The 11,267-nt window shown below is 34.4% G+C and overlaps 1 protein-coding gene across 1 annotated transcript; it reads right to left on the reverse strand.

Annotated features, from left to right (window-relative positions):
• Window positions 1-1,093: 1,093 nt before the first annotated feature.
• On the reverse strand, window positions 1,094-10,587 carry LOC132737650 (cytochrome P450 2B1-like). The gene is made up of 11 exons (XM_060724982.1): window positions 10,434-10,587; window positions 9,674-9,821; window positions 9,047-9,268; window positions 8,385-8,505; window positions 7,619-7,723; window positions 6,812-6,935; window positions 5,484-5,637; window positions 4,920-5,056; window positions 4,369-4,465; window positions 3,320-3,529; window positions 1,094-2,723 (listed from the first exon to the last, which is right to left on the reverse strand). The coding sequence occupies exons 1-11, from the start codon at window positions 10,470-10,472 to the stop codon at window positions 2,536-2,538; spliced, it is 1,545 nt and encodes a 514-aa protein (XP_060580965.1). The 5' UTR covers window positions 10,473-10,587; the 3' UTR covers window positions 1,094-2,535.
• Between the last annotated feature and the right edge of the window lie 680 nt (window positions 10,588-11,267).

Below are 11,267 nucleotides of genomic sequence, written 5' to 3' on the forward strand. Positions count from 1 at the left end.
AAGGTCAACGCAATGTCAGATGTAAAAGTAAAAACCTCTAGTGTATGGTCATTATGTGCAGTTATTACATGGATACCATATATGTAACAAAATCTGTGAGTAGGACAAATGGCGCCATAGTTCTGTCAAATTATATGCAACAGTCAATCAGCTTTCTAAAATCTCAAATACGATTAAGTGTGTAAAGCTACAAAAAATATCATAAATGTTTGATTACAACGACTTACGCTTACGATGACAACTGGGTGGGTAGGATATCCCCACAATTCTTCGAATAGTCGAGCTAAAAAGTGATTACATACCTTTTATGTTGTTTACAAACAAATAACTATTTTTCTATTGTTAACATATTTACTACATTTATATATTGTAAACTAAAATGAAATAAACTAGGCAAAGTTATATACAAAGTATCATATAGTTCGACAACCAATTTACTATTCTTTAATTAATAAAGTGACGACCGAGTCGAGCCCAGAGGCATGACTAAGTCAATTTTTGTAGAGGATTGCAATGGGAGCACTCTATGCTCAAGTGAGATAAAATTCCGTCATCTGTAGAATAAGAACTGTAATTAATTATATATTTTGAGAATGTTAAATACAATTAAAATGAAATATTTTGATCTGTAGAAAATAATAAACAATAATGCATCGAAAATGACGTTATGCTTAAATAAATCTGTTAGATTACCTTCTTACAGTCCGTGCAAACTGTTTTTATTTGTCCTTGTTTACTTTGATAAATAGATAGCAAATAAAAACCAAAACCGTTCTATATTTTAAACTTATGAAGAAAATAGAGGATCATCACAAGTTTTATCAGAATTTATAGAAATAAACTTCAAATCTTCAAAATCTAATATTAATAGTTTTTAAAAAATATGAATGATGTTAAAGATTTCAGTCTATCATGTAAAATGAATTAAACTTTGCATCAAATAAGCCAAAATTTATTAAATTTCTTTGTATATCTCAAGAAAAAACAAAACGTCATACCCTTTGATATTATCAATACATATATTTACACAACCGCAGCTGGTAAATAAATCACATACAAAGTTCAAGTACATACATGTTGGCCCGTTTTTTTTTCATGAACCCTTTGCAAATGTATGTTATATTTACAATGCACAATCAAAACCTATTGTACACATTGATTTCGTGTGCCGCACATTATGCATGTTATTTTGAAATCATTTAGCAATGAATAAACAGGGGTTTCACCATTATTTTATACATTCCTGTTACTTTTCTTTATTCTTTGTTATATCTATACTGGTGGATGGGGACTTCAGATGACCTTCCGTGCATTATTTCAGGCACGAGCGGTCACCAGAGTACAACTGTCGACGTCCCGTAAGCTATGATAGCTTTCTCACACGTAAGAACCCTAAGTTCCTGACGGGATTAAATCCACAATGGTGAGGGGCAAGTGATATATTTCAAGTTTCAAGTATATCTTTTGATATGACCAAGACAAATAACACGTTTAAATACCCCCTCTAACTTTGTTTGTCGGGGGTACAAAGAATCAGTAAATTTAAGCCTATTCACAAAATTTTGATCAAATGTTGAGTTTTTTTATGAAATCTAGATAGCTTTTTTAGATGTTGCGCAGATATACAATTTATAGATGCAGGTTCATGTACAGACGGACAATATTGTTATTTCAATATTTCAATCACAGTGTGGATTCTGACTTGAATATATTTCAAATTCTCGTGAAGATAATAAATGTGAAGTTAAATCATAAGTACCTGTAGATTAAATTTTGACAAAACATACATTTATTTCATGTGCATGCATACAATACATTTTAAACATCTAAAATGTGTTATGAATCATGTCATGTATCATAATAATAGAATATGATAGCAATGACCCGATTCACTACATTTCTACGAGTGAATCAACACGTAAATATCAAGAACAAACATTCAAAAGTGTCATAAGGCTCTCAAATTACAAGGGTTAATATAAAAAAGCTAAAATAAATACTACTTTTAACAATGCTACGCAATAAAGAACTTATCAACTGTGTAAACAATTTTGGGGTCACTATAAAAGTTTGTGAGTTACCTGCCCTTTAAAGTGAGGTTATCACTCTTTAAAGGGCATCGTCCAATAACGTGAATTTAGATTTTAGAAATTGCTTCGAGATAAGTTTTCCTGCTATACAGTCTTACCGTTTTCTGATAATGTAACACGGATTTAATCATTGTGTGTTTAAATTTCAACGATTATGTCGTAAAGCACCGATGTTAGAACTTCATGTTTCTCACTAATATAGCACTTTATGTCACAACATGATGTAAATCATGTTTTACCTTCAATGATTTAGTGGTATAGCATTTTTGTCATAACAGGCGTTTTAGGCTTCAAAAATTTAGAGGTATAGCACATACAGTATGTCATTACAATGCGTTTTACACTTCAATGATTTTGTGAAATAGTATATACAGTATTATATTGTGTTTTACGCTTCAATGGTTTAGTAATGTAGCACCGATGTCATAACATCATATTTAACGCTTCAATGATTTAGTGGTATAGCACATATGTCATATCTTTCAGGTTGACTGGTTATTCCCGTCTGAATTCTTCGTGTTGATGGCGGAGGACTTCCAGTTGGAGATTTAAACTCAAACCGCTGTATCAGTGTTCCAAGAAATATGAATAGCTCCTGTTTTGCTAAAAACTTGCCAACGCATGACCTTCCACCTATGGAATAAAAAAAAATGCTGATTTTACATGAGTTTATAAAAATTAAATTACATGACCTTCCACCTATTGGATGAAAAATTGCTGATTGTACATGAATTAAAAAGAACATATATCTGAAAATGGTTTTGGTTCAGTGTTAGAATTAAGGATATTATCAACAATAAAGTGTCGAAATAATTTATGCACATATTCTGTTCCCGCTATGTTTGATATATTAAGCTTAAACCACAAGGGATATTTACTTATTTATATTTGAATAGTAAGTTGGTATTAAAACTGCATTTAATATTTTACTTTGTTTTACATTTTGTATGCATACAGGCCTCAACACGATTTCGTTAGATTTGAGTTTTACTCGAGGTCAAACTGAGAAAAACTCCGAAAACAAGCAATCTTTACATACATAAAGACTTTTAGATTAAAACATGAAACATCTTGAACAACTACTTAATATTTTCTGTTTCTTTTATTACATGTGACTTTTTAGTAAGTGACTTTCTTGTCAGTTTAATAATCGTAATATAAAGAAATATGTCATACATTTTTGGCACTACAAGCTATAGCTCTGTAATACCTAAATCATCAGTACTCACCCAAACCAAACGGTGCAAAGTGTTCCTTGTCTTGAACATATTCGCCTTTTTCAGACAGGAACCTCTCAGGTCTGAAATTATCCGGATCTCCCCACTTGTCTTTGTCCATCAACATAGTGAAGAGAACGAATATTACGACGCTATTTTTAGGTATGGTGTAACCTTCAAACTCTGTGTCTTCTATTACAGAATGGGGAACTGTTTGTGGTGCTGTGATGCAAACGAAAGGAAAACAATTCAAGTCAAAGATGCATAAGATGTCATTTTATAAGTTTATAAGTTTTTAGTTTTCTTTTAAGTCACACATAATTTGTAAAGATCATGTGGTAACTGGACAAGACAAACGTGGTTCCAAGGCACTTAAGAAATTTTCCTGGCTCTAACTCAGATGTTCGGTATTTGACTGGTCAAAAACGAGTACAAATGTGTGTGCACTGACCAATGAAAACCAGAGATTCACGACATACATGTATATCAGGAAAATAAACACGTTTTTAAAGCCTTGAGAAATTGGCGAAACTCAAGTAGAGACGATTTTTTTCTTTTTAAAGGCTGAATTATCCATCTCGATTTCGTTTTTGTGATTTAACCACACCGTATTACAGACAAACTCCTTCGCTTGTACCATTACTATATTGATGCCATGAAATATTGACAGTATTTAATTTAATTGCAACAGGAAATGTTCTCCACTAGAATAGTCTTACGTTTCTCACGTCTGACATGTTTCACGGCCCTCCCGTGAGATTCGTAAAAGCTTACATTTTTCACGGGTCTGACGAATCTCACGCTACACCGGCGCTGGTGATAACAACTTGTAAAAATCTGTAAAAATGGTAACGGCAGCAATCGGTCATCATTGACGCCTGTAATACGGTGTGTTTACCTCTATACGGCTTAGTTTGGTACTGGTAAAATACCGATTTGCTTTGTCGCAGTTTTGCAAATTTGTCATGGTTGTATATCTTCCGTCAAAGTGTTGTAGTATAACATTAATGAATCATTAAATGATTCTGACCAAATGCTTTGTGTTTAAAGTCTTTACTCACCAATTGAACTATACCGTAGAACCTCGTCAATAAAAGCTTGTAAATATGGAAGGTCTTTCTTGTCATCAAGACTAACGCTTCGTCCTGTACCAACAACCTGAAAAGTTGTGTACGTTTTAATAATATACCGGTCAATTAGACTATAACCTAACATGTGGTATAAGTACTATAAATATATAAGTTAAACAGACACACAAATGCAACATCAAATATGACAAAAGCGCTATCGATACATTGGTAGTACAAACTTTCAACCTATGATATGACAAGCGCTAGATCAATGCTCAATGCTCGGTATATCAGACTTGAATCCAAACAGTGGTAAGAGCACTGTAAATGCAATGACAGAAAACGGAATACCAACGTAACAAATGTGGCACAATCACTATCAACCACTATTATTGCACTAATCAAGCATACAGACATATGCAACGTTCTAAGCACGTGCACATCCATCCGGAGAAGCAAGCTGAAGAAGCTTAAGACCCCCCCCCCCTTTTGCGCTACTTAAAATAATTGATTTACTAAGAACCTTTTTTCTGTTTTATTACCTCGAGAATCTCATCCCTGCATCTTTTCTGGACTTCCGGTTGCTTAATTAGATGGATGATTGCCCAGGTCATAGTAGTGGCAGTAGTATCAGTGCCGGCATTGAAGAGGTCGACAATCAGGCGGAATAAATTGACTTCTAAAAATAACATTCATATTTTTTAAACGTAAAGCCCGTAACATTTAATTAATCGAAACCGAAGTCATTAGACTTTGCCATCGGTACAAAAACATAAATATACGCAGAAAATGTGCAGTGTCCGGTATTTGTAACACAATTATATTAAAATAATATGCAAGTGAAATTGGGCGTGTTATGTTAGACGTGTGTACAGTAACATATGGTAAAAGCAGATCAGACATTTGTTAGCTTAAATATTATACAACATATAACATCGTCTTAATGTCAGACATTAGTAATAAATATATGTAGATTAAATTCAACTTTAAAACAATTGTATAATTCAATATGACTGATAAATGAATGTTCAATATTTGTCATATAGATATATATAATATGGTAACAAGTAATTGATTGGTCATATAATTTATTTAGATCCACGTACCATTTATAGCGTCGTCTCCACTTCCGCCTTCATTCTTTAAAAACAGGTCAACAAAGTCCCGGATGTTGTCGGGGTCAAACGTTTCCCGATGCTCTTCAATACGACCTTTGACATACTTTTCAATACTTTTGACATTTGCTAGCACTTTGCTTAGCTGGAATAATCAATGTAAATATTAATAATAATTTTGTGGAAATTAAAATGAAAACGATTATAGAATTCTTCGTTTTTCGCATTTTTCGCATTTGTTTTTATTAATTTGTGAGCTACAGTCTCACTTACATCCCGGCAGAGCCCCGGTAGACGTCCGGGGTGATCTCGGAACGACCAGGGTACGACCGGGAAAAACCGGGGTACATCCGTCACTCTGCCGGTAACGTCCTGGATGATCCGGGAACATCCGGCATTCGACCCCGGGAACATCGGCATTCGACCACGGATGGAATAAAATTTTTAATATCACCGGGGTGGTCCGGGATGATCCGGGAAGTATAGCTTTGCCTGCTTCATCCTTAGCTCTGCCGGGAACGATCGGGGTCACACCGGGGAAGCACCGTAGCTCTGCCAGCACAAACCGGAGATTATTATGGGGTATTATATAGCCGGTAGAGCTACGGTAGAGCCCCGGTGAATGCAGGCAGAGCACCGGTGAATGACGGCAGAGCCCCGGAGGATGCCGGCAGAGCCCCGGAGGATGACAATGGAGCTACGGTTGATCCCGATAGAGCCCCGGCAAAGCCCGGTTCATTTCAAAAGAATCACGACAATTTGCGATAATAGCACTTGTTTGTATTAAAACCCTTCCCATTTCCCTTCTATCCAGTCTGGCATAAGGATTTTTCAGAAACTCAACATGAATTACTATTCTGGAACAATAGATATTATATTAAATAAAAAGTTTGTATCAATGTTATCATTTTCGCGCGTTTTCAATCCATCGGGGTTCTACCGGGGCTCTGTCTGGATCGTCCAGGGCTCTGCCTGGATCGACCGGGGGTCTGCCTGGGTCAACCGGGGCTCTTCCGGCGTCATCCGGGAACGACCGGGAAAGCACCGGGATGAACCGTAGCTTCAACTGGGCTCTGCCTGGATGACCCTGAGCGCATCCTGGGTGGTTTGTTGGGAACTACCGTAGTGCTGCCGGGGTTAGTGTGACCGCAACAATAATTTCACCCCGGATCGTCCCGGATCATCACGGTAACTTACCGGGATGGTCTTGGGCTCTGCCGGGAGTAAGTGAGACCGAAGCTTTAGATAGCAAACTTTGTTTATAAATGCTATACATTATTTATAATACACGTATATTTCATAACAATACAAACTCTAACCTTTGATCCCGGAAGAAATCGCAATATGGGTAAGAAGTTTTCCGGAAGAAATACGCTTAGATCTTTGAATATTTCATCGATCTTGTGAATCAAATCAGTAAAAGTCGGATCATTATACTCAAATCTAGAAGAGAAAGCAAAATGAAAAATAAAAAAAAACTTTTATGCTCCGCTTTGTCAAAAACAGATAGATCATTAATTTAACAATCAAAATAACTCAAAGGAAAGATAGACGAATTTAGAGGCAGAAGTTGCATGCACTTTGAGTTTTGAGAACCAAATGAGCAATGCAAGTGGCAGTCGGTTAGGAAAGATTCTTTATGGATTAAAAGGGATACTACCTTTTGATAAGTTCATAATGGTAAATATTGTTTCCTGCTGGCGTGTTTAGCTAATTTTTATAAAGATTCGACTGTTGAAAGGTCTAAAATGGTTGAGAATAAAACTTTTAATAAGTGTGAAAAAAGCACTAAATTCTCGGATACTTTTGAATTTGATTGAGAATATAGATCAAAACAGTGAAACAGTAAAACAAAAAAAACATTTCAAATGCAAAAAAAAACAACAAAAAACAATATACAGTGCTGTGCCTACAATTCGTATAGTATTTAATTATCCGCCCATACATTACCTAAAAAAATAAGTACAACCATTTACAAATGTACATGTAATAACAAATGACATTACGTTTCATTGCATTACTTAACATTAAATTACATGTCATCACATTATTATCACGTAATACGTCCCTGCATGTAAGCGGGGTCCGCTAAAACATGTATATAATTCAACAATCATGGCACGTACCTGCTTCCGTAGACAATTCCTGCAATAATATTTGCGACGGCCATTTTAAAGGTATCGAGATGATATGCTGGTTTTCCATCTAGTTTCTCTAAAACTTCACTTAAACTGTAAATAATATAAAGCGTATCTAAAGTAATATTCTTAGAAATAATGTTCCGCTATAAAATAAGATATTGTGTGTTGAATGAAATCGTTTTTTTTAATTGGCACATGCCAAATGTAGGTAATATGTACAATTTGCTATGATAACAACTTCATATATTTCATCCAATTTTATCTGATGGAATGGTCAATTTAGTAATCAGGTATCGCAAACAACTTGGCAACGTTTCTAGGTAAATTTCAAAACCGAAAATTGCCAAATTAGCCAAAATAAATGAGCTATAAAAAGATAAAACTTAAAAGGGAATATCAAAGCATTTCTATATACACTGTCTCAAAACTCAGCTAGTGTCAACATAAACATTCAATCTGATCATCTGAGATCTTATGCTACTAAATGAATGAAATGATCGTACATATTTTAAAATGCACGAGAACAATCGTGTGGTATGACCTGTACAGCGTCCTACAAATTACAATACAATGATCTTCCATTTTGTCTTAAATTTAAATTAAATACCAATGAGCATCAGTTCGTGGAATATGTATGAAAGACCGGTGGGACATTTCAACTTCATGACTTGAAGCTAGTAAATTCAGAGTTTCAACATACAGTTTCAAGAAGTTAAAATGTCACCACCGGTCTTTCGTAAATATATCTTACATAACTGCTTCCTCTTGAACTCGACCTTCGATACTTCGTTTCCCAACGCCGAAATCTCTCAATGCGTTTAGTGTGAATTTTCTTACACTAGAATGAACATCGCCATTCGATTGAAGAAGTCCTGCAAATACCATGTCAAACTAGTGTTCACTAAACTTGATTTCTAACCCATGTCACTTTGGAAATATTTTCTCCAACATTGTCTTGTTTCATTAAATAAAGGGTTTTAAAGTCTAATTTAAAGCTTAATATCTATTTATGGGATTCCGAGAAAGAACTATCTGATAAAATCATAAAATATTTCAATCTGAAACATTTTCAGTATAAAACTACATGCCTCAATACGAGTCAAAATAATTTAATAAAATCAATTTTTTTTAAAGCTAAGGAAAATCAAGATTCAAGTAAAAATTTAACATAATTATTATGTGCGATTAATTACTGGTTTTGCATTATCTGTCGCCATATTTCTACTACGTGATTATCGCAGTAAGGGCTATTTTTGCCTATTTTGATCTATTTTTGGAAATTTACATGGAATGTATGTGCCGTTTGTAATGTCTAATTTACTTTCTCTGTTCACTTCACAATATGTAAAGAAATGCTTTAAGTATTATGACATCTAAATGTAAAGCGTAAGCACAGTAATAACAGTAACTTACCTTTGTTTCTGAAAATATATTTTGTAGCAGCAAAATTTGTAGGTCTGTATTTAAATGACTCGTTCATCGTGACAGCTGCCTTGAATATCTTCTCTTGTCCGATAACTAGCACAATATTGTTACCCGGACCAAGGTTTAGCCGAACTATGTCTCCATACTTCTGTCGTAAGTTTAAGGCAACTTCATACAGTGCTCCCTTTCCTTTGACATCAAATATGTTACCTTTGAAAATATAACTAAATAGGATAAAAAAATAATGTTTTTTTTTTAATTTTTCCATAGTAACGAATGTTGCATTTCGCGCATGCGCATTCTGTGTAGGGCAAAACCTCAATAACGATGTATACAAATTTATCATATTTAAAGGCTTTAATAGATGTGATTCCCAGAAAACAGTAATTTTGAGATGACTTAAAGCAGTAAGTTTTTAAAATGTTAATTATTGTCTATAACAGAAATACGGATTGACAAAGATGTATATATTTCTAACAAAGAGTGTGAGGGATCTGATACTATGTTAAGAGATGAATTATTATCAAACTTAAAATGTAGTAATGTCCAATTCATGCCCGGCTTTTTTAAAACCTATTGCTTTAACATTTCAATGAAAGAAAATATTGTCCTTACCTATAATTGGCCATGGTTTCGGTCCCGGAGGAAGGTTAGTGTATTTCTTTCCTTTGATAATATACAAGAAACTTAGCACGACTATGACAGCGGCAATCAGATATACTGGCTCGAATAACTGTTGCATATAATCCATTTTGCCCTCACTCTGCAAGAAAGAAACGTATACAAATCAAATAACTCTGCATTGAGACAAAAAAGCTCAGTAATTGCCGTGGAATAACTCCGTAAATTCATACTGTTTGCATTTGACGTCCGTGGGTGTTCTACTGAACGTGTGTACTTTAATGAAAAAAAAAATGTTTCGTGTAAGACAAATGAGCCGCGTCGCGACAAAACCAACATATAGGGGTTTGCGACCAGCATGGATCCAGACCAGCCTGCGCACCCGCGCAGTCTGATCAGGATCCATGCTGTTCGCTTACAAACTCTATAACAAGTAGAGAAACTGATAGCGAACAGCATGGATCCTGATCAGACTGCGCGGATGCGCAGGCTGGTCTGGATTCATGCTGGTCGCAAACCCATTATGTTGGTTTTGTCGTGACGCGGCTGAAATAAATACATGTACATGTATTTACTCGACCATCTATATATTTAAAATTTAGTAATACAGATATTCAAATGATGTTGAATAGCATTTTTTTTAAAATTCATTAAAAAGATTTTTTTTAAATAATAAAAAAAATTAACAACTATAAAAACGATAAGAATAATCGATTAAGCTAAACATTGAGTATGGAAAAAATAGTAACCTTACCTGATGACAGCGCGTTTTACACTGTTTATAACTTATCATTTTTATGTTTACTTTTATATCGAATGAAAACCGTCCTCTATTTTAACCTTTTTTCGAACTCATGAATTTTAGAGAGCACAGTAGTATGAAGTTTTAACGCTCATGTGGGATCCGCAAAATATTGAAATCCCTATACGAATTCACGAAGAAATTTCATATCGGGAAAAATCAATGAGGTATATAAAATATATATAGCCAATGCACTTATAGGTCAATATCTATCTCATCATAAACCGTCCTACCTTATGAACTTACCAACACAGTTATTTACAAAACCAGCGTTTTTTTACACAAATGATAATTTAATGTAAAGTTCAAACGTAAATGTTTACGCATGACCTTTTTTTCTGCGCATTTGTATGTCATAAGACTTAGTGTTCTGACCTTAGAAAGTATGTAGGCATTAAATGAAATGACGACAAGATGTGTTATACACGCGGAGTTTAAAGTTTATGAAATCATTTTTACAAAACATTTATATGATAAATAAAGGATCTTACTGAGATTTCATTTCAAATGTTAATACCTCTATTCATAATTGAATAAAATAGCGATTCAAATTTCATGCATGCTTAAATTAAAGTATATTTCTTACTTGTCATATTACATTCACGTATTACCAACATTTAAACATGTATACAATAATTCATAGAAACTATACAAAGTTGTTCGATATTGAACAACCCCAGTCACTGCGAACATGTCCTTATACATGAGAAAGAGTAAAATAAGAAAGAAGGCGGACGGGATAGACATAAGCTCGCGGCCATTTATTTCATTCTGCTTATCAACACT

This window comes from Ruditapes philippinarum, unplaced genomic scaffold (genome assembly GCF_026571515.1).
Source record: "Ruditapes philippinarum isolate M1 unplaced genomic scaffold, ASM2657151v2 ctg3902_1_1_1_1, whole genome shotgun sequence".
Classification (NCBI taxonomy): Eukaryota; Metazoa; Mollusca; class Bivalvia; order Venerida; family Veneridae; genus Ruditapes; species Ruditapes philippinarum.

What these genes read in the sequence shown, in the direction of transcription:
- LOC132737650 (XM_060724982.1), bottom strand. Translation starts at nt 10,472, where the DNA reads ATGATAAGTTATAAACAGTGTAAAACGCGCTGTCATCAG. An exon ending in GATTTCTTCCGGGATCAAAG is followed by an intron (nt 5,638 to 6,811) that starts GTTAGAGTTTGT and finishes TGATTATTCCAG; the next exon opens with CTAAGCAAAGTGCTAGCAAA. An exon ending in GCAGGGATGAGATTCTCGAG is followed by an intron (nt 4,466 to 4,919) that starts GTAATAAAACAG and finishes ACAACTTTTCAG; the next exon opens with GTTGTTGGTACAGGACGAAG.